Genomic DNA, 24,795 nt, shown 5'->3' with positions numbered 1-24,795 from the left:
TTCATTTAATATGCTGACACTATGTGACCAAATTTGAGTGACTGAGTTTCAATCAAAACTTCAGGTTTTATTCCACTCCCAGTAAATAAAAACTTTATATCAGAAATATAGTCTACACCCAGAATCTTTCACAACACTTAATGTCTGTAAGGTTCTCTGAAATAATAATAGGAATACATGGAACTCCATGGGTATGTTCTTTCATCTGCTTATGAGCAACCCTTTTAAAATACCATTTACTGAAAATTAACATGATTTTCTAAAAGCTCATGCCAGAAAGTATTAAGCTTATGTCTACCTTTAACTACCAATGCAGCAAAAGTTAAAATAAGTTTCTCTGCCTGATGCAGAAATTGAAGAACAATTTCCTACACCACAGTAATTACTACAATCAGAATTTACTTGTCATTCATTAATTTTCCAATACTGTATCTGAAAGAAAGGAAGAGAAGGCTGTCAATTTAAATCAAACTAGGGTAAGGCAACTTTGAATTTATTATAGCTTCTGGATAACAAGTATTGTGTTGGAAAGCACATTTTAGTACTCATTAATATATTAATGTATCAGAATCATTATGATACATGATCCATTAAAAGGCAATACTGTAAGACTGCTGGAAAAGTGAGAAGCCAGAATCAAGCCTGAGATTATACTTATATTCTTTACTAACATAGCAAAAAATTAAGTCTGATATTCACAAAAAAATACAAACAAACAAAAAAAACAGCCCAGATTTTTTTTTGTCTTTCCATGGTTTTTGGCTATTGTGTTTCCAGTATTGTTATTGGTTTGCTTGTTCTGCCTTTTCTGGAAGAAAAACAATTATTTTCTAAAAAAGACAACCATGTGCAGCTTTATGTTTCATATTTATTTATTCTGTGTTTTACTGCCTTTTTAGCACTACTGCTTTTAAGTAGTGTCTGGAGCACAGTCAAGAAAGTCCATTTTCTAGTGACATCGGGAAGGCACTAAGACTACATTAGTTTCCTATACCTAATCAATTTCAATCCCATTTAATAAAATTTATTACAGTAAGGTAGATTACAAATTAGGGTCCAGTACAAAAATTACTTGAATTCAAATACATTAAGATAACAAAACCTTAGCAACCTTTCATAGATCAAACAAAACATAAGGTTATTTTTAACCCAGCCATGCTAGACATCATTCTGAAAAGGGAAAGTGCTGGTATTTCTTATTTGAGACTACCATCACACACAGGCTGCTGATCAGTACTCATATTTGCCAGAAGTCTTCTGTTAAATAGTTGAGTTCATTCCTGCACAGAAATGCAAACAACCTAAGTCGAATGTGGTAAGGGGGACTAATGAATGACCAGAGGGGACAGAGGCCATATTATTAGTGCTCAAAACAGTGATTTGCCTTCTGTACCACTGCATGATGAAGACGGCAGGAGCAGCAAAAGGATCAAGCTTCTGTTGCAGAATTTTTATAATAGCATGACTTATTTCTCAAATACTACTCTTACCAAGGTATAATATCAACAGACTTTCAGTTCCTTCCTCAAATCGGTATCAAACTGGGATCAGATTAATATGAGGGAACTTGCCCATGTCATGCAACTATTTTCACTATTATATCAGTTTCAGAAAGTATCATGGTCTTAAAACTATGCCTTTGCTCTTTTCTGAACCACCTGGAGGAGGTTTGGGGAACAGCAGCAACATTATTTCTCTGAAAATCACTCCAGATGCAGTCTGGGAGCTCCAAGTATCACTGAGAGTATGCATTGTGGCTAGCTGAACGCACCACCCAAGAATCACCTACAGGAAGATGGCAGGGTTTCAGTCTCAGCCTGCTTCTAGTACACATATGCAACTTGCCAATTAAAAGGTGTTTTCACCCCTATTCTCCTTAAAAGTCTTTTGTGTATAGGTTCAGGAAGAAAAAAAAATAATTCCTAAGTAAGTATGGAGGGATTCAAAATGAGTAATATATTAAAATAAAATTATAGTTAGATCATTGAATACTTGTGATTTCTTTCATACTGAATGGGAAACTTTCAAGACCTATTTCTGCACCAGATAGTATTATAAGGCATGATTTAAGCCTGATATTTTCAAGCAACCAAAGATTTTGGCGTGGAAACAGACTACTTGACATAATGCAATGAAAAGAGATTAGTTTCTCATAAATATTACAACAAAGCATTGATCTCTGTGAATTAATTATAATTTAGGGTGATATCTGTTGAATTAGAACACAATTTTTTAAGTAAATAGCTGTATTCAAAACACTCAAAAATCTTTAAAATTACTACATGATAGAGTTCTAATATCTTTGTTATGCTTTCTACGATTATGTTTGCTTTTCATATTTCAATAAAATAATAACATTTAATCCCAAAATGTAGCATGGAATCATAGAATCCTAGACTGCTTACTGTCTGAAGGGACCTTAAAGATTATCTAGTTCCAACCCCCCTACCATGGGCAGGGACACCTTCCACTAGGCTAGGTTGCTCAAAGCCTCATCCAGCCTGTCCTTGAACATTGTCAGGGATGGGGCATCCACAGCTTCTTTGGGCAACCTGGGCCAGTGTCTCACAATCCTCATAATGAAGGATTTCTTCCTAATATCTAATTTAAATCTACCCTTTTTCTTCTTAAAGCCATTCCCCCTTGTCCTATCACTACATGCCCTTAGTAAAAGTCCCTCACCATCTTTCTTGTAGCCCCCTTTAGGTACCAGAAGGCTGCTATAAGGTCTCCCCAGAGCCTTCTCTTCTCGAGGCTGAACAACTCGAACTTTCAGCCTGTCTTCATAGGAAAGGTACTCCAGCCCTTGGATCATCTTTGCGGCCCTCCTCCGGACTTGCTTGAGCAGGTCCACATCCTTCTCGTATTGCTGGCCCCAGAGCAGAACACAGTACTCCAGGTGGGGTCTCACCAGAGTGGAGTAGAGGGGGAGAATCACCTCCCTTGACCTGTTGGATATGCTGCTTTGATACAGCCCAGGATGCTGCTGGCTTTCTGGGCTGCAAGCACACATTGACTGCTCATGCTGATGAGAACCAACACCCCCAAGTACTTCTCCACAGGGCTGCCCTCAATCCATTCTCTGCCCAACCTAGAGCTCTGATGCAAGGACCTTGCACTTGGCCTTAATGACCTTTATGAGGTTTGCAACGGTCTACCTCTCAGGCCTGACCAGGTCCCTCTGGATGCCATCCACACAGCTTGGTGTCACTAGTAAACTTGCCAAAGTTGCAATCAATCTCACTGTCTGTGCTGCTGACAAGGATATTGAACAGTAATGGCTCCAGTGCTAATGCCTGAGGAACACCACTTATCACTGGTCTTCACTTGGACATTGAGTTGTTGACCACAACTCTGAGTGAGACCATCCAGCCAATTACTAGTCTAATAAGTGGTCCATCTGTCAAATCCACACTCTCCAAGTTGGAGAGAACGATGCCATGTGTCAAAAGCATTTTTAATTTACCTGAAAATGCACTTCTATAATTTTGAAGAAGAAATATCAAATTAAAAAGAAAAAGCCTTTAAACCAACCCAAATTGCCAAACACATAATGTCTGAATAAAACATACCTTTAATAGCTACATTTGTTATTACAGAAGTTCTTCTGCTAGCTTTGAAAAAGTAGAACAATAATACAACTACTGGTTCAAAGTCAGTGTCCTTGGAGGACTGCTCAGCTCAGGAGCAAGGTGAAATCACTGTGATGAAAATGCAGTGAGGAAATAAGGGCAAAAAAGCCCCTTCAGCTTTGTTTCTACTGATAACAATAGGGCTTGTTATTTATTTTGGGGTTTAGCTCAAATAACTTAAAAAAAAAAATCCCCTTGGCTTTGTTAATTACTGTAAACTACTCCTCTAACCAATTTTCTGGTTATAAGAATTGTTCCTGCCACCAAAATAAATTGTTACTTAATTGAGCAGTGAACAAATCATGGCACTGTATCTCTTTTAGCACCTGGACAGCAAAGAAGTGATATGGTTGCAACTGTGAGTGCCTAATGCTTTATCAATCTCACACACATCAATGAGCACCCTTATAAAGTGGAAAGGATGCACAAGTGGATTAATAAAAACTCTTAAGCAAATTGCTGCTCCATAGCTTGCACTGAAGACTCATGGCATTTGGAGATGTTTCTGAGTGATTTTGCTGAGGAACCATTATTCCATCGCTCAACACTGGTTAGCTGTGAAAGTCCTACCTATAGGTATCTTCCCTGGTGACTGTGATCTATGCTTCCCAAAAAAGTCACATTGAATCTTCTTGGGTTTATTTTTGTAACAACTATTTTTATTTTGAATTAAATAGGAATTGTGTGGAAATTAAGAGAGGCATGGTCTCATTACCCTCAGACTCGTCAGGGTTTCAGATGAACAGTGTAGGCACTTCTTGCAAACCAGCACGAAAGGACCTGTGCACTGTGTGCACGCTTCTGATTGGTAGAAACAGCTTTCTTTAAGTTGCTTCTTTGCTCACCACTGTAAGTGGAACATTGGGCTGGACCCTGCCTCCATTTGAGCAGCAGCTCTGCCTGGCTGGCCTGGTCTACTTTGCAGGTCATGCATTGCTTCCAACCCATAAAATCCCAAGGTGCAGCGAGCCAATCTTGAAACAACACAAAGCCATTTTCTGCACTGTGTAAATGCTTGTGTGCGAATCAAGGTGAGGGGAGGAGGGTTAAATTTGCCCATTCCTAGAGCATCCTTTATCCTATCACAGGATAAGGCTTAAGGAAAACTTGAGGGCACGCAAACCCAGGTTGGTGCCTCTTCCCAGTCCCATTCACCAATGGGTTAGTCCTGGCCTTGGTGTATCAGCGTCTTCAAAAAATGTTCATTGTGAGTTCCATCAATATGGATAAAGCCTGGCTCAAGAGTGGACCCAGTCACAATATAACGACATACCCAGTACATCTGAGCTGCTATTGCCCCTGCTGAACCCCTGCAATGCGTAACTTGAGGACTTGCTTGTTTCAGAGCTTTGTGATTTGATGTTTTCCTAGCACTTTATTTTTTTCCCATTGAAACAGAGAGAGATAGAAGGAACGACACAAAAATAAATGTCAGCTGGAAATAAAAATAGGATGGCCAAATGTAAGGACTGCTTTCTCCTCAACTATTTGAATAATACAGTATTTAATATTCTGGCTTCAATCACTGGCTACAGATTTCTGATTGGAAAAAAAAAAAGCCAATACAGAAAGCAAAACATGTGGAAATATGTTTTTTTTCTGATCGCTCTGTCTCCAGATTATTGCCTGTTTCACCCAGAAAATCTATTTCTGTCTTTCCCAGCCTTTGTACAAACTGCTGCTGCTTCCATTTTACCATGGTTGTCTTGCTCTTTTCTAGACAAAACTCTAAGGGGCCACATGTGATTGAATTATGGAGGGACCAGTCAAATCTACACTTACCCTTCCTACTCCCAAATGACCATGATGGCTAATCTATCTGACTGCATTAGCTGATGTTTCAGAATTATAGTATTAAAGTTACAGGCACTTAGCAGCTATTTTTAGTGAAATGTTCTTATTTATGTTATGATTTAGACACAAATACCACAGTGGTAATTTTTCAAAGGCAATAACTTGCCACTAAGAAATTGTATTTATCGATTGTCTGACACTAAACATCCTGAATCTTAGACTATTAGCACAAGAGAACCATAAAACCTGAGGCTTTCATTGTTCTGCAAAAATTGCTTCATCTTACCAAGACGTGTAATAACACACACACACAGCAGATTTTTACTTAGTCAGGAGACTACAAATACCCGATTAGTTTAAGAAAAACTGTTTTCCAAGTATATACTCATATGATTGCCACAAAAGCTATATATACCATTATGTCGTAAAAAGGAATAACATCAAATATGTTTTCATGAATATTTTTTTTTTCTAAAACATTTTAAATCCAGTACCACATTTGAGGCAAATACTCACGTATTGCTCAACAAAATTTTCACACTGCATGTCAGTTTAGAAAGAAACTCATCCCACAAATGAAGCTAGTAAAAATGTTGTTGGATCTTACTACAGCTGAAAACATGCTGCTGAAAACTTTACTCTAAACCAGCAATGAATTAAAACCCCAGTTCTGGAGTGTTCAAGGTTAAATTCAAGTGCTTTTAAATTTAGAAGCTGTCAAATTAACATCCATATATATATAGATAAGTATATACATACTTGGCATTAATGCTTTTTCAAGCTTGCTTTTGGGGTATTTCCAGCTTGATTTAATTTCCTTAGTTCAGAACATGACCTATTTCCAAAACAGTTCTGTTGTTATAGAAAATATTCTTGCCAGAAAAGCAAATGAGAACATTTTCTTTAAGAATGAATTTCATTAATAAGACTATCGAAATCTTTCCTTCTTAGTATGTTACATACTCGTTTAGTTCTCAAATGATGTACCTGATGCTGCAAGTGCTGGGTTCTCAGTATTTCTCTTTGCCCTAGTCACTGTGATTGGAGATACCATGACGTATACCTAGCAACATCAGTGGAGTGTGTTATTACACCCATTCTATTCTTTTGAAACCCCACTAAAACTGAAACATATTACAAAATAATGGTTTTCTCCTAAAACACACTTTTGCAAAAAAATTATACCGTTTGTCTGGGAGGAAAGGTGTGCCTAAACCAGTTCCTCTCTTGCAAAAGCTCCTGAGGCAGCTACAGTATGGCAAGCATGCAGAGGGCCAGCACAATACAAGCATGACAAGGGAAGAAGAACATTATGATCCTGAACAGATTCAGAACCAGTGTCACAATGCTGACTGGCAGCAGGCAAGTGAATTGCACCATTTTATATTATGTGGCAACATATACTGGCCTTGTTCAGTGAGCTGTTTGGAGAGGTGCTGTTACAGGAACTAGTGCACACAGACCTTTGCTCAGACCAATGTCTAGATGGCAATTTCAGTGCAAACCAACTGCAGGTTTAAGACTGTTATTAAGTCAAATCCATATAGAGTGATTAGGACACAGTTCTGACTTGTTTCCATTTATGTACTAAAATAAAAGACATGGTTTCACACTTCCAAGATCTCACTAACCCTTTAGCTGGTGAAATTCAATCACATATAAATTTGACTTACTGTACCTCACTAAACTGTTGGCAGTGTCAGGATCCTGTGCTGTTACTCTGCCAACAGCAGTCCCAATCTTCGCATTTTCATAAACTTCCATGACATAGGAAGGCATAGCGAAAAGAGGAGGTTCATCCACATCACCAACAATGATCTTCAACATTGTTACATCTTTGAATGGCCCCAAGTGTGAAAAGCGCAAGTCAAGGTGAGTATTTGCTCCTTCTATATTAAGCGTATATGACTTCTTTTTTTCATAGTTGAGTGGCTGTTGGCAGAAAAAACATATTTATCTTTGCTATTCCGTGCTTCAGTTTAGTCTGCTAGCAAGCTAAATACATCTTTTCCATTTAATTTAAACCACATTTCTCCATGTTACTGGATAGGGACAATATTCTGTGATATTCTAGCAGCTACTACCATACCTCATACCATAATAAGAGTAAGGATACACATGAAGCAGGATGGATTCACGTTTGCTCTACAACAGAATTGTGGGCAAGGTACAAGTTCTGGAAAAACTCAGGGTTTAGAATGACCCTCAGATTCTTCTTCCATGGCAATGTAAAGTCTCTGGATTTTATCCCCTTTCAACTTTTATAGGTCAATGCTAACTACTGAAAAAAGTAGAGATTGACATACCCCAAATTAAATTAATTTTGTATCTTTAATTAACAGGTTCAATAGCTAAAATTCTTTGGGCCATCTCCCCTCTTAAATCCTTAACTAAAAAAAGCAACTTCTTGGAGGAGGACCTTCAGTTATCGTAGGAGACAGGAACTTAACTATGTAAGAATAGTCTAAACATGTGCCTGTGTGCTTTTCTAATCAGAAAGTGTGCATCCTTGTATTCTAGACCATTCTCTTTTTGATTCTTCAACAGCACCAGTGAGAGAGACAACTCTTCAGCCTGTCTCACCACATACTGCTGTGCTGCACAAGGATTACGCCTTCATAAATGGGAGAAAGTCTGCAGCTGGGGATATGCCTTCTACAGGGCCTAATGTTCCAATAAAACCCAACAGAAGGCACATTCCCAGCTGTACCATTCACCAGAACTGCCACTGCTACTTTAGCATTGCCCTGCTATTTAAATGACTAGTTTCCTATTAGGAATCCTACCTTTCTACTAGGACAGAAGAAGCTGGGGGTCTGACTCATGTCACACAGCATGGGTACTTTTTTAGGAATTCCATTTCTAGCTTGCTGTTTACACATGTGAAAATTACATCTCCCTAGTTCAGCTGTGTTTTAGATTATTGTTAACTAATTTTAATGAGTTGATATATTTATTTTAACCCTACACTAAAATGCTATGCCACTGTCTTATGCAAGGTAGGAGATAAAAATGACACACGCAACTTTCAGCTCTTCCAGTATCAGACAGTTACATAGCAAGAGGGGACTAAAAAAGTATTTAATTTTAAAATGCGCAAGTAATGAAGTGCCATTAGCAGATATATAATTAAGCAATGCTCTCACTAGAAGCCACATTTACAGGACCACAACTATTTTGAGCTGGTTTCTTCAGTCTCACTAAAGTAACTGACTACTTTTCATGGACAGCCCACCACATAAGAAGTTATTTTTCTATATATTGTTTATTAATTCTAATTACTGAAAAGGCTTTAAAAAAAAAAAAACCCAGTTAAGTTCCAAGCAGTCGTAGGACAGATTTCAAGTTTCAGACTGCTATTTTTAAAATGTGCTTCCATGTTGAGCAGAAGCAGTCATTCTATTATTCAACAGACACCTCAATACTTACTGGGTTACAAATTTCTGGCTTTAGCCAATTTATAAAGAAGGGAGGTAGCTTAATATTTATTATCATACTGTGAAAAGCAGTTAGTTTGTACAGACACAAGTATACTACCATTAAGTTTTGAACAGTTCCAGAACACAGGCATAAAACTGTAAGAATAAATGAAAATATTATGACATTATGGAGTGGCAGAACTCCACAATGACTTCTATCATTCTGCGTGGATCTGACAGCCTGTCTGAACACAACTCAGTAAAGTATTCAAGCCTCTGACCAAGGATAAACTGGTATTTCCTATGACCCCAAAATATGAAAAAAAAGTACTTAAGGCAAGAAATATGAGAAACTCAGTGTGTGATCTGTCAATGTCAGCATGTATTTTGTAGATAAAATCGACAGTAAATTTGACTGATGATGTGTAAGAATAATAGTTGGTTAGCATTTGTATATGCCAGATATTTGATTTCTCCTCTGAAAAAATAAAAATAGCTAAGTATATTACTCAAATCAATTAATAAAGAAACACAAGTTTAGTAAATTCAAAGTCAGATACTGTTCATGGATTTATGATTATTTCTCTTATGAGCAGGGAAATATAAATAGTAATCTGCACTGCTCTGCAGTATACATATTCTAAGATTACAGCCTTAGAGTAGGATTGCAAATTTTAATTATGATACTTTTTTTGAAAATTAACTAAGTTTATACTGACAATGACTGGAGTAGGTTGTATACGAAGATTAATTTCTCCCAGAAAATACACAACGAATGACACAGAGTCTTGGTTTCATTCTTTTGTGTAGTTATTCAAGCAGAAAACACCAACACTTTTTTTTTTTTGTCTTTTTTTGTCTATAAATACAAGAACAATCCATTCAGATAATCAGGAAAAGCTGACGTTTTAACTATAGCCAAAGCAGGTTTTTACTTTAATTCAGGTATGTTATGAGAAGAGGAAAGAAAATTAAAGAATTGAATACAGGGACATAAAAGAAAAACAGCTTACTCTCCTGCACTGTAATCCACAGACATTAAAAAACAACACTATATTCAACACTGAGCTATTTTATACAGAAAAGACACACACAATACTAAGGATTACTACTACCAGGAGTAATTTTTAAAATTAAAACCCCCATAAATTTCCTTGTTTTCTCCAGAGGAGCAAAAAGGAAATTTTCAAGTAAAGCAAGCCCTGTGATATTCCACTACTTCGAAGAATTCATAAGTCCAGTTGTTGTACTAATTTTGCTTTTATTTTTGATAAAATATTAAAAAAACTGAAACCTGGTTATAATTTGAATTTTCCAAACTGTATCTTGCTGGGTTTCTGTTTAAACACTGTGCATTTGTTAAAACTGAATTTATCTTACACTTGAAGAACAAATGTGGCCTCCATTTATAGCCTGTGTAATGCTGTGTTAAGGAATTTGCTCACAGCCTTTTAAATTATTTAAGGTTACATGAACTGTTTACCAGTAGAAGGTCTTTATTCCCCTTTTTCTTTTTTTTTTTTTTTTAGTAGCTATTAATCATAACGTTCAGCTTAAAATACCTAAGCTATTCTAATTCATCAAGAATAGCCTAAGTTCTTCCTCATTTACTCACAGAGAGGCCTTGATTACCAATCACATATCTCAGTCATTAGCTGCAGCTATAAGACGAAGAACTTCCCAGCCTCTCTAAAAACATTTCTAGATTTGCTTATAGTTGTCCCAGCGCTGAAGATCATTAATTTTTTCCTGGAAATAAAGCAAAATTTTTTGATGGACCTAAACTGAATTTTTGTTCATGTTTCTTATTTTCCCAAAGAACAATGTCTTTCCATGACAATCACCCATATAACTTCAGTATTGTTGTGGTTTAAACAAAAGTCATCCATAAATCACACAGTCGCTCTCTCACTCCCCCACTTCTTGCCCTCCCCCTGCTTGGGGAGGGATGGAGAGGAGAATCAAAAAGAATGCAACTCCCACTGGTTGAGATAAGAACAGTTTAGTAACTAAGGTATAACACAAGTCACTACTGCTACCACCAATAATAATAATAATAAAGGAAATAACAAGGGAAAAGAATTCAACACCTCAGCACCAGCCGACCGATAACTGCCCAACCCCACCTGACCGAACACCGACCAATACCTTGTCCAACCCTGCAGTCCCAGCCCTTGCAAGTCACTTCCCGTTACCTCCTGGGCATGATGTGCTGTGGTATGGAATACCTCTTTGGCTAGTTTGGGTCAGGTGTCCTGTCTCTGCTTCCTCCCAGGTTCCCCTCCTCCCTGGCAGAGCAGGAGGCTCAAAAAGTCCTTGGCTAAACTAAAATGTTTGAGCAGTAACTAAAGACATCAGTGTTATCAGTGCTGTTCCCAGGCCAAAAGTGAAAACACAGCACTGCATCAGCTACCAAGAAGGAGAAAAACAACTGCTACTGCTGAACCCAGGACAAATACGTTTTCACTGGTTATTATGATTTTCCCAAAAATAGTAAATGTAACTCAAGTCATCAGGGTTAACTGGAAAATACTGCTGTTTATTATACTGCAGTTTGTGTTTCTAAAATCAGATTCCCAAAAAAGCAACAGCAAGTTTTATGAGAAGTAAATGGCTGTTTCCTGAACATTTCAAGGCTCTTCATACAAAATGGAAGAGACGTGGGCTGTTCAGACCATTTCTTTTGGGAAGTCTGAATGATACTTGCTGACTTGAGGTCAGGAAAGTTTTAGTGTAATTCTCCGAAACTGACAAGGGGGGAAAACATGCCGACCAGTCATTCTTTGAAGAATCCAGAGAGTAATGGCTTTCACTATGGTAGGTTGCTTTGGTTTCCTCAAGTTTGGTTTTGTTTTTCTCAAGTCACTGAAACAGGCTGCCCCAGAAGAGTTGTGGATGCTCCATCCCTGGCAGTGTTCAAGGCTAGGCTGCGTAGGGCTTTGAGAAACCTAGCCTAGTGGAAGGTGTCCCTGCCCGTGGCAGGAGGGTTAAAACTAAATGGTCTTTAAGGTCCTTTCCCACCCAAACTGTTCTATGATTCTTTTAAGTCTCCTACTCAAACACAGAATAACATAAGGCAAAGGAGAAATCCTTCATGACAGTTTGCAAACAACCAGGATTTGTGGCAGGATCTCTGAGACTGAAGGGTGGCTCCACAGGGCTTGTTAATAGGGAAGAAAATGAAAGTAGTGGACATTTTGTGTTAGCTCAGAATAAGACTAGAAACAATGTCTTCCAGCACTCACAGACTTTGCATGACTGTTGAACAGCCTAGCATGAAGGCCCTGAGAAATTTTATTTTTGTGTCTGAACCTCAAGTAAGTGAAGTTTCAAAAGGTTTCAGGAGGATTTACTTCTGGCTTTTCTGATGTGCCTCGTATACATGCCTCTAGGGAAGTCATTAGAGGACAAGTCATTCTGTTCTACTGTTACAGAAGGTACTGGCATGTGATACATGAAACAAAATCAATTCTGTTCTTAGTGGAGATGTCGTGGTTTAAACCCAGCTATACAGCTTGTTCACTCACTCCCCCACCTTCTTGCCCTCCTTCAACTCCCGGAGGGATGGAGAGTTGAAAAGAATGCAACTCCCATGGGTTGGGATAAGAACAGTTTAGTAATTAAGGTATAACACAAATCACTACTGCTACCACCAGTAATAATAATGATACAGGAAATAACAAGGGGAAAGAATACAACACCTCAACACCAGCCGACCCAAAATTCACCCCACCCCACCCAACTGAGCACCGACCGATGCTTCATCCAACCCTGCAGTCCCAGCCCTTCTCCATTACATCCTGGGCATGACGTGCTGCGGTATGGAATACCTCTTTGGCTAGTTTGGGTCAGGTGTCCTGTCTCTGCTTCCTCCTGGCTTTCCCTCCTCCCTGGCAGAGCACGAGGCTCAGAAAGTCCTTGGTCAGACTAAAATGTTTGTGTTATCAGCTCTGTTCCCCGGCCGAAAGTCAAAACACAGTGCTGTACCAGCTACTAAGAAGGAGAAAGATGACTGCTACTGCTAAACCCAGGACAGGAGATTATCTGTTTCAGGTATGCTATCAAACTAATTCAGCTTCAAGCCCAATATAAATGAAAAGTAATGTATAGAAGTATATATATATAAAATATATACACAGTATCTAGAATATTTATTAAACTGCATAAAAGATCTGATTAAAAAAAACTTTAAAAATTAGATCACCTTTTTGTACTGTACAAAGGGATATTATAACTTCTCCAAGGAATTTATGAACTTTAAGTACTGAATTTCTGGTCAACTGAAATAGAATATTACCTAAGCAAAATATACCCCTTCTTGCCTTGATGGGTAAATGACTCAAATCACTGTCATGTGTACATACAAGAACAAGCAATGCATGCTTTTGTCATATTCTAAACCAGTGGAAATATCTCTAAAGCTATTTTGTCTGCCAAAATCAGTAAAAAACATGATTTTACACGTTTTTATGTGTGGACTCTTATTCTGTTCCAAATTCTTCCTTTCTGCTTCATGTTCAGTATATGCATAAATGTTGTATTTAATGAACAATAGCACAGTGAACTTTTAAACAGAAAACAATGCTCATTTAAAAGAAGAAACAACAGATTATGGCATTAGCTACCTCAACACCACCAGGAAATAAGTTCAGTGGTATAAAAAAGCCAGAGTTTACTTTCATGTGGCTGAAGCAGCTGGGTACTATGCAGCCTTTATAAATGACTCCAAATTAAAGTTTTTTAAGATATTGGAAAAGATAGGAATAATTTTAAAATCATTATTAATCTGAAGTTTTAAATCAGTTTTTATTTATTCTCTTGTCCCACATTTTCTCTGGTTTTCATTGCTCCTACCATTAATTAGACCCAGAATACATATCACCAAATACAAACACAAATTCGCTTCTATTTGTTAGGCTGTTTGGATATAATTGATGCCTAGAAAATTCACTAACAACAAATACATGTGAGAATTGCTAATTGATGTCTGTTAGTCCAAGTGAAAACTGATATCAAGAAGTAATATTCTTTTGTTGGAAAGGATTTTTAAAAAACAGCTCTTAAATATAATAACCCATTTTCCTGGGTTATTATAAATGTAAACTTAAATTTAGGCATAGAGTATTAGCATAAGTTGACAGAAACTTACAGAAGTGTTAATATGAACTCAGTTTAGGGGACTTAATATGAAATTATCTATGGAGTTAGATTTGTGCATTAAAATTAATAGTTCAAATACTCTGGGATAAATGTAGGAAGTTCAGAAAAATGATACCTGTGTGATGGCTTGACCAGTTACATTTTGAGTCTTTATAAGCAAGCTGATATTTATATTATACATTGCACAGTACTGGACAATTTAGAAGCCAGCCGGCATGTAAGTCAAATCTATGAAAATTGACTTATACATTTGTTGCCACAGATAAACTTGTTATGCCAAGACTTAAGCAGTTTGGGGACCACAATGCAACTTGCCTCCAAATTTTGCTTCTTTGAAAGAAATTTAAAGGGCAAAACAATCATAGAGAAGAATTAAGCTATCTTAATTAAAAAATCAGTAATATTTAGTTTAACTATTAGATATGACTATTCAAAAAAGCACAAAAGATTTAAATAACTGTTTCTTTCATTATTTTCTCCCTGCCTTACCTGCAGTGTCTCCGGAAGTAATGTGAAGAAGCCTGCATTGCTGAAATTCACAGTTCCATAGTATTTTCATAACACTATTTGCTTATTCAGCATTTATCGTTATATTTTAGTTACATACACAGGGATCTTTCAAAGTCTATTTCTTACCTTCTTCAGGGAAATAATTCCTTCCCTTGTTTCTTTGTCAGTAGATATAGAGAACACCCCAGAGCCATCACCATTTATAATTGTGTACTTCATGTCTGCATTTGAACCAGTATCTGCATCGTTTGCTTTGATTTTGCCAACTGCTGATCCAACTTGAGCTGATTCAGGAACATACAGTTGATAATGTTCTGAGGGGGGACAAAAAACAACACAATAGTTTGGACATTTTGTAGCCAGACTAAGTTAGAGAACCGTTATGCACACTTCTGAGTAAATGAAAGAGTATTCCATAGGCAAAACTGACAAATAATGCTATCAGTTAATTATGATTCCTGACAGAATTTAAAAGGTTTTTTACTTTGGATGCCTTCATTGCCTATTCAAAATTCAAATTACCTAATGCAGGATTTTGATTTTAAAAGCTATTTTTCCTGTTCTTTACATACCACAAAAATTCTGAAGCTTACTTCACACCAGTATTTTTAAAATTATATCTTCTCCATAACCAAAATATACTTATCTTCACCAAGTTACCATCACATGAGTAGTCGCATGAGTACTTTTGAACTGGAAAATCTTTGTATGTTATATTCTCTTTTTTTCTGAAATCTGATCAGTTTTGCAACATTGCATCAATATTTTGTAACACTGAATCAACACAATTACACATTTTTTCTACAGAAAAATGTACTAAGTCTCAATATTGTACCATTACAACTTTGCAGTGTTTTTGTTGCAACACAAAACCCTTTGTACAAAAGTTTGAACTGGTATCCACAGTAAAGAAAAATGAACATAATGGGTTGTCCTGAACCAGGACAAGGGTGCATAAAAGTATTGCACAACCATGCCCATAAAAAGAATTCATAACATCTATGACATCCTTTCAGGTTTGTTTGTGGTTGTGTTTTTTTGTTTTGGTTTTTTTTTTTGGGGGGGGTGTTTTTTGTTTTTTTTCCCCTTCTTTTATCTTATTTGGTTAATCATTAGAAAATATTTTTGAAAGGTAATTTTCATAACTGTTTCTCTCCTTTTGTACTAAATCTCCTAACAGGTACAAAGTTGCCTGGGGGACAAGAAGGTACCACAAGGAGAAAAATACGGCAGACAGAATGTGATTAAATAAACCTCAATTTCTGACTGAAACTAGGCCAGAGAGACAACTAAAAGAATTTTTCTCCAGTAATGCCAGCGTTGTAACACAACAGGGATGCTGAAACCTACCAAGCACTGAAAAAGGGAATATACATAAAATAGACTCCCCCTGCCAACAATCCCCCATTCAAACCCCTCCCCAACGGTCTGCACAGTTTAGATCACAGGCCAAACACCAACACAGAAAATAGAGCAAAATAACAACTTCTGTTATTACAGAAAATAGAGCAAAATAACAACTTCTGTTATTATGCATCTTTTGAAACTCTACAGAGTTTCTTCTATGGTTTCTCTTAGGCCTTCTGTGATCCTGAACGCAATACTGCAACACTGAGGCGCAGGACAGTGGGCCAGAGGATATATTAAGGCTAACACGTTACGGTTTGCTTAGTTAAAGCGGGCTAGCATGATGGCAGAGGTGCCCTTGATGAGCATATGGAAAGGCAAAATTTATACTGAATTCAGAGATTAAATCTGAATTATGGCAGTAAAAACACTATTTGTTGGTTGTATTGAAGAAATTATGAATTTACAGATGTTGCAGGTGCAGAGAAAATGGATGTTATCACTAAAAAGTAACTTTATACACCTGTTAGTCAGTGGAAGATTTTACTACAAATTTATCTATTTCCTCACATAATAGTTCTTAAATGGTTATAGTCTTGAGTTGGCTTTGTAACACTAGTGCATAATAATAATAAATAAATAGTAGCATTAGAAGTACAAACAAGTGCACCAAACTTCCTTTAGCAAAAATGAAAGGGAGGTTTCTTAGGTAAATGAAAAGTCAGCCACCATGCATTACAGAAATCTCAAGGGAAAGAAGAAATGTTCAGCAGAACAACAAAAAGAGTATAATTTGTTATGAAAAAAAGAAAATACCAATATTAATGTAACAGGAAAATTGCTTAGTAGTTGAGGCAACCGCAACACACAGTTAATTCTCTGACGTAATTATGTGATATACATAAAAAATACCATTTTCACAAATCTCCAAATAAATGCTCTGTTTTCTGTTGCAATGCTTCATACTTGGAGATGATGTCAACTGACACTTTTGTCTTATTGGTTGCTTTATTTGATACACAAAATTATTAGAATGGAATGAAATTCTTTTGGGAATTTACTTATTGTTAAAATAAATATTGTGGTTTTTTGACACTTTTGCTTTGACTGATGCATTCCAAAAAGGAAAAGGTTGAAGCCATAATGAATATGTTATGTAGAGGCCACAAAGAACATGTTATATAATCAAGCCACTTCAGGAACTGGAAGTGATATAACCCATATGATAGGGTGAACTAATTAGACACTTCCAAATAGTCAAGCTACTTCAAATATATCCACATGACAGTACACTCTGCTTTATAATCACACCCCAAGTGTTAGCCATCTGTTTCAGAAATCATTTTACTGATACCAGCTTCGAACATTCCAAAATACTGAAAATTCAAGTAAAACAAATATCTGGAATCACTCATTAATTATCTGTCAGTGTTTGCAAAACAGAAATGGGTTTGGGTTTTGTTTTGTTGGTTTGTTGGGTTTGTTTTTTTTTTTTTGTTTTTTTTTTTTTGATGGATGGAATGAAAACTTACAAAATAAAAACTTAGATCATAAGGTCAGAAATGTCTCTTGACAAGTATTTTACCACTGCTTCAGAGGGACAGACTGAAGATGTCTCATACAGACATGAGCTAATTAGATAACTACAAACAACATGATCTAAAAACAACAAACACATAAAACGATAAAGTTCAAAAACATGAAGGTTATATAAAATGTATTATAGACATTCATTTAGACTACAGGTGGAAATTGCAGCTGTTCTTACTAGATTAAATTGGTGTAAACTTTATTACTGGAAAGTACAGGAACCAACTAAAGGCTCAGCTGAACATTTCCTTGGGCATTGAATAAATTTTGATAGGACATTAAAAAAAAAAATGGGGGACTTGCATACTGCAAATTCATGATTCTTTTTTGTAGGCTATGAGTCTCTCCCAGCGCTAAAAATTGTTTGTGAAGTTGGGAGCCCTGAGGATCAGGTACCAATCTGTATCAAATCTGCTTCACCAAATCTGCCCAAGTTGAACAAGTTGCTCCTACACTCCCAGCATTGCAGCCTTCCAGGAGCTGTCATAAAACAGAAATTTCAGTCTTGGAGATGATCTAAATTATTCTAGAGAAACTGCTCAGTGGCTTATGGATAAAGATTCTGTAAAGGTTGATCCGGTTCTCAGTTCTATGTCAACATCAACACAGGTGCATCCACTTAGCCTATCAAATGAGTACATTAATACTCTTTTCCAGTTAACATACTGTATAGGATACTGTATAGGACAGTCATGCCACTTTGCAGGACTTTATGCCAATTGAAACACTGTTGAAATACATATAGGTGATCTTCACCTTTCCTTCAATAAACTATATGGCTTATCTGTCATTGTAATACAGAAACAGTTTATCGATCTGTAGAACAACTTCTTACCTCAATTAGTCTACAGGCAACCTATAATGCTGTGTTTACCCAGAAAGCAATTTTTCTGTCTGAATCTCTCAAGAAGTGTGACAGTATCTAATACAACTCAATATACATATTATTCACTTTATTCATTAACCTATTTTGTTGATAAGTTTTACTTACTTTCATAGGTTATAATGTCCTCTTGAACAGTAGGATTTACCTTACTTAACAAAGGAAGTGAGGAGAGGCATAATACTGAACTAATGGAGAAAAAAGTAAATATTTGGCCTGCTTGTTATTTATTTATACAAGGTATAGTTTTAGTAACATGAGGATAAATACTCCTTGCTGATAAACCAACAGATACATTAATTCATACACTACAGCTTGTACACTGATGCCTTTGTCTACCTACGAGCAAACTGATAAATGCAGCAACTGATTGTCTTAACATAAAATACCACCATATCCTAAATGTATATCAAAGTGCTATGTGAAGAAAGTTTGCTTGAACCTACAACAAGCTAAATACTCAAATCATGCACTAAACTGGTGAGATATGGAGAATAAATAGAAAGTGAGGCAGGCTCAAAGTCTAATGATTATGACCACAAAATTTAACTGGCAGCCAATTAATAGTAATTGTTCAGGAATCAAAGTGTGGCCAAAACTATTTAATGTCTTAATTAATGACCAGAATGACAGAGTGTATGTAGTCACATCAAGTGAGCAGCAGGGCTGCTGTACAAAGTAACCTGGACAGGCTGAAGAAATGGGCTGGCAGGACTCTCACAGCATTTAGTGATGGCACTGTGGGAGGAATAATGCCATTCACCAGTACATGCTCAGGGCCAACCACCTGTAAAGCAGCTTTGCAGAAAAGGACCTTTCAAAACTTGACTAGACAAGCCCCTTATCAATGTGATCTAACTTAACCTGTTTTAAGCAGGGCTTTGGGTCAGAGGTCTCACACGAACCTGGTATTCATGAAATTACACCTCACATTTCACTGACAGCCATTTTTGACAAAAGTGCAGCTCCAGCTGTGGACAATGCTCAGTGTTGCTTGGTGGCTTTCTTCTACAGTTATTCTTCATTCACAAAGCTGCATGTTTTCACTACATGTAAGATGTTATTCTGGATTTTTCTTTTGAGACTAGTTTTTTTAGAAGTCCATTTCTTGCAGTATGTCTTGGACATCTGTTACATCTTTACTATGATTATTTTTAATATAATAAAAACAATTACAATGCATTATCATTATGAATACAGTAACTATTACGATTCCAGAAGTTCAGTCAATTTTATATTTCTTTTTTTTTTCTGAATATTCTTTTTGACAATTACATCCTTTTCATACAGCTAAACTAAGAAAAAATTGTTAAAGAAAGATGTGTTTGGCTTATTCTTCTTCCCTACCCAAAGCCCAACATTTTTGCACTTTCTAAGAATATTTTTTAAGTGTAAGTGAAGTTGTTCCTTATTCACAAATATGACAGAAGAGTCTAGAAGAGACTGAGAACATTCTGACATTCTCAGAGATCAAAAGTACTCTGGCTTCCTGTAAAAAGTGTTAAGTTTATTTCATTCATGGGTAAAAGCAGAAACAGGAAAAAAGTGGGTTTCCTGTATTTTCACATTCACTTTATTTTTTATCTCATAAATCTCTTTGGTACTTACTGAACATCATCATCTCTTAAGTAATGTTATTCCTCATCTCAAATGTCACAGAATCACAGAATCACAGAATCCCAAGGGTTGGAAGGGACCTAAAAAGATCATCTAGTCCAACCCCCCTGCAAGAGCAGGGTAACCTACAGTACATCACACAGGAACTTGTCCAGGCGGGCCTTGAATATCTCCAGTGTAGGAGACTCCACAACCCCCCTGGGCAACCTGTTCCAATGCTCTGTCACTCTTACAGTAAAGAAGATCTTCCTGATGTTAACGTGGAACTTCCTATGTTCCAGTTTACACCCATTGCCCCTTGTCCTATCACTGGATATCACTGAAAAAAGCCTAGCTCCATCATCCTGACACCTACCCTTCACATATTTGTAAACATTGATGAGGTCACCCCTCAGTCTCCTCTTTTGCAAGCTAAAGAGACCCAGCTCCCTCAGCCTCTCCTCATAAGGAAGATGTTCCACTCCCTTAATCATCTTTGTGGCTCTGCGCTGGACTCCTTCAAGCAATTCCCTGTCCTTCTTGAACAGAGGGGCCCAGAACTGGACGCAATATTCCAGATGCGGCCTCACCAAGGCTGAGTAGAGGGGGAGGAGAACCTCTCTTGACCTACTAACCACTCCCTTTCTAATGCACCCTAAGATGCCATTTGCCTTCTTGGCCACAAGAGCACATTGCTGGCTCATGGTCATCCTCCTATCCACCAGGACCCCCAGGTCCCTTTCCCCTTCGCTACTTTCCAGCAGGTCAACCCCCAACCTGTACTGGTACATGGGGTTGTTCTTCCCCAGATGCAAGACTCTACACTTGCCCTTGTTAAATTTCATCAAGTTTCTCCCCGCCCAACTCTCCAGCCTGTCCAGGTCTCGCTGAATGGCAGCACAGTCCTCTGGTGTGTCAGCCACTCCTCCCAGTTTTGTGTCATCAGCAAACTTGCTGAGGGTGCACTCAGTTCCCTCATCCAGGTCATTGATGAAAATATTAAACAGCACCGGTCCCAGCACCGACCCCTGAGGAACTCCACTAGTCACAGACCTCCAGCTAGATTCTGCGCCATTGACCACAACTCTCTGCCTTCTTCCTTTCAACCAGTTCTCGATCCACCTCACTACTTGATCGTCAAGCCCACACTTCCTTAGCTTATCTATGAGGATGCTGTGGGAGACAGTATCAAATGCCTTACTGAAATCAAGAAAAACTACATCTACCGCTCTACCATCATCCCTCCACCTAGTCACTTCCTCATAGAAGGCTATAAGGTTGGTCATACATGACTTCCCCCTCATAAAACCATGTTGGCTGTTCTTAATGACCCCCTCATCCTTGATATGCCTAGTGATGGAGTCAAGAATAAGTTGTTCCATCATCTTTCCAGGGATGGAGGTAAGGCTGACCGGTCTATAATTACCCGGGTCCTCCTTCTTGCCCTTCTTATAGATTGGTGTGACCTTTGCCATCCGCCAATCCTCAGGCACCTCGCCCATTTCCCACGACTTACCAAAGATGATGGAGAGTGGCCTAGCAATGACCTCCGCCAGCTCCCTCAGCACCCGTGGGTGCATTCCATCCGGACCCATCGATTTACAGATGTCCAGTTTGCATAGCTGATCCCTAACCCAATCCTCATCTACCAAAGCAAACTCCTCCTTTGTCCTGACTCCTTCTGGGGCTATAGAAATCAGGGGCCCTCGGGGAGAGTCTGCAGGAGTAAAGACAGAGGCAAAGAAGGCATTCAGCACCTCTGCCTTCTTTATATCCTCTGTCTCCAGGGTACCCACTTCGTTCAGCAGTGGGCCTATATTGCCTCTTGTTTTAGTTTTATTTGCTATGTATTTGAAGAAGCCCTTTCTATTGTCTTTAACCCGACTAGCAAGATTGAGTTCCAAGGAGGCCTTAGCTGTCCTAATTGCCTCCCTACATCCTCTAACAACTGTCCTATATTCCTCCCAAGCGGCCAGCCCCTCCTTCCATAATCCATAGATTCTCCTTTTCCACTTGAGTTTGCCCAGCAGCTCCTTGTTTAACCACGCCGATCTCCTAGATCCCTTACTTGACTTCCTACTCATTGGGACGCTCCGATCCTGAGCTTGGAAGAAGCGGTCCTTGAATGCTAACCAACTATCTTGAGCCCCTTTACCGCCTAGTACACTTTCCCATGAGACTTCCCTTAGCAGTTGACTGAAGAGGCCAAAGTTGGCCCTTCGGAAGTCCCTCTCTTTAAGCATACCATATATGAATGACTTATTCTAGTAGGTTAGAAACATATAGCATAAGAAAAATCTTAGAACACTCAGATCACTGAGGCTTGTCCCTTTTACTGTTAAATTTCCTGAGGACATTACTGATGCTAGCTGTTTTTTAAACAGCCTGTTGTCCTTGTGCAGCAGCCCTGCTAGGCAGGTGATTCTAAATACTTCCGGAGAATCAAAAAAGCACCCTATTTCTCTTATGCTTAAGACTAACAGCTGTTATCTCTTGGCCTGACACATTCAAGTCACACATCTTCACCAGGTAATACAAGCATATAATGGCATATTTTTCTCTTTACATGCGCTCCTGGCTGTCAGAGTCAGAAAGAAACTCATGTTCTGAAAATTGACAGAAATGGTAAACTTAAACACAGCCCTAACAATATTCTTAACTAAAGAAAAATCTTCCTACATTTCTTTACACAACTAAAATCTGATTTATGTGGATACCATTTTAATTTTAAAAGTCTATACTGAGGTACTGGTTACATCTCAACACTAACAGCTAGAATTTCTATGATATGAGTATTTATGTCATTTTTATATGAAGGTTCCCCTGTTATTTAAGATTTCCTAATAATATGCTAAAATGTTCTGGATTAATCTTTATGTCTCAAGTTAGCTGATACTAGCATTCTGACCAAGAATTGAGTTTTGCAGAAAACTCTCAGTATTAACCACAGTGTTTTTAAGAGCAAAAGGAATTCTCTTTGAACAGCCCTTAAATTTTTTCATCAGTCTACTCTTCAAATCTCATTATGTTGACTCAGTTTCACAACGGTACTAAAACCCACCTACATTAATTTTTAGGTAATGCCTGTTTGGGATATAAAATATATTAACAAAGGCTGCTGTATTTCCTTATCATCCAGAAATATCTGATTTCCTGGCATTTCCCCTGGATGTGCATATAAGTTACTCATTTTAGTAGGCTGAACATATACACCAGGCTCATTCTGTTTACTAATTTCCAGAAGGAGTTCCTTTCTGAAGCCAACTGTGTCTAACAGCTAGGAAAGAAGAATGATCCTACTTATGCCTTACAGCTGGAAAAAATAATCAAATAATATTATAGTCTAGATTTATTTAGACATCCTGGAACACATAGATGATAAAAATTGTTGATAATATGTAAACTATAATTTATTTAAATATAATATTTATTTAAATATAAATAAGTCATGTAAACTGCATATCCTAAATTGTGGACCACATGCAGAAACAATCAGTAGTACAAAAATCTTACTGGTGGAACACAGGTATGAGAAACATAAGAAAAAAACAGAATTTCCAGGATGGCAACTCCAATTTTGAAGAAACACAATAAAGATATATGCAGGAATACATCTTCTGAAGAAAATAATAGTGTTCTGTACAAATCTGGCTTTAAACCAACTTTTCTACATGCCCCTCTAGCCTGATTTAAGGTCTTACTAAAAGACCTAAGCATCTCCTTAACAATATCAGATTCTTGAGACTATTTGATTGCAATACATTTTACCTTTATTATATTATTGCTAGTAGTCACAAAGGTAATAATTGTTCTACTGTGAAATATGAAAAAGCTATTCTTCTAATTATAATTATAAAAAATTAAATTCTTAATAAATTAGCAGCATTTAAATGCAGAGCAATTTCCAGAATTAACTGCTCTCTAATACTCCCCGGACGCTGGACCGTTGCTGGACTCATCATCATCACACCACAGTAAATATGAAACTAGGTTACCAAGTATGAACAAAAACTGATTTACAAAGGAGCAGTTAATCAGATGTTAGCAAGCTTAAGCCAAATCAGCTGTCATGTCTTTTTCCTGTTTTATTTTGAATTTGTTTCCTGAGGATACACAATTTCAGTAATAATTTTAATTCAATAGTTTCCAGTAACTTTTAACCCCTGACTGATTTCCGGCAAATCAAAGAAAAGGGCAAAGGCCTCAAAGACATGATTCTACAAGCCTCTTAACAATTATTGGTTGAATAGAAGAGAAAGACCTGCTAAAAGAAAATCAGTGAAATTTCTGCTTTTGTCTCATTTGGCAGCAGTCAAGTGATCAAGTAGGCAGACAGCTGTGGACTAGTCACCGCAGGAGGATGGGACAGTCTTACAGCGCATGGCAGTAGTGAGTGAGATGTTCACAGTTATGTATGGGGATCATAGGAACTGGATGTATTTTGTCAGACTGGGAATACAGAAAGGACCTTACTGGAGTATAAATTCTGAAAGAAAATGAACAGCAAATACTTTTGCACTAACTTAGCTAATGAGTTATATGAACAAGGCTGGAGAGTAGATACCTCACTGGCACAGAACAGAGCTAATGACTGATTCTGGGTTGTGAGCTTATATTTTCAGAGTTAACTGGGATACCCCCCCCCAACATTTAGACATGGCTGTGTACTTTCATACAAAGACATTTTAAAAAGTGAGGCCAACCTAATTATGAATATATATAATTTCACACTTTATCTATCATAGAATCACAGAATAGTTAGGGTTGGAAATACCTTGAGATCATCTAGTTCCAACCCCCCTGCCATGAGCAGGGACACCTCACACTAAACCATGCCACCCAAGGCTCTGTCCAACCTGGTCTT

The 24,795-nt window shown here is 37.6% G+C and overlaps 1 protein-coding gene across 6 annotated transcripts in view; it reads right to left on the bottom strand.

The window, feature by feature from the left end:
• The window catches only part of CDH18 (cadherin 18), a 409,491-nt gene that overhangs the window by 43,363 nt on the left and 341,333 nt on the right, over positions 1 to 24,795 (bottom strand). For all 6 annotated transcript variants that reach the window (XM_065667566.1, XM_065667565.1, XM_065667567.1 and 3 more), the window contains 2 exons: positions 14,642 to 14,829; positions 7,105 to 7,358 (listed from right to left, as the gene is read on the bottom strand). In XM_065667566.1, the coding sequence (XP_065523638.1) occupies positions 7,105 to 7,358; positions 14,642 to 14,829 (442 nt within the window). The remainder of the gene's footprint in view (positions 1 to 7,104; positions 7,359 to 14,641; positions 14,830 to 24,795) is intronic.

This window comes from Lathamus discolor, chromosome 2, assembly GCF_037157495.1.
Source record: "Lathamus discolor isolate bLatDis1 chromosome 2, bLatDis1.hap1, whole genome shotgun sequence".
Taxonomy (NCBI): Eukaryota; Metazoa; Chordata; class Aves; order Psittaciformes; family Psittacidae; genus Lathamus; species Lathamus discolor.
Note: the sequence above shows the minus strand (reverse complement) of the source record. Positions and strands in the feature narration are given on the sequence as shown.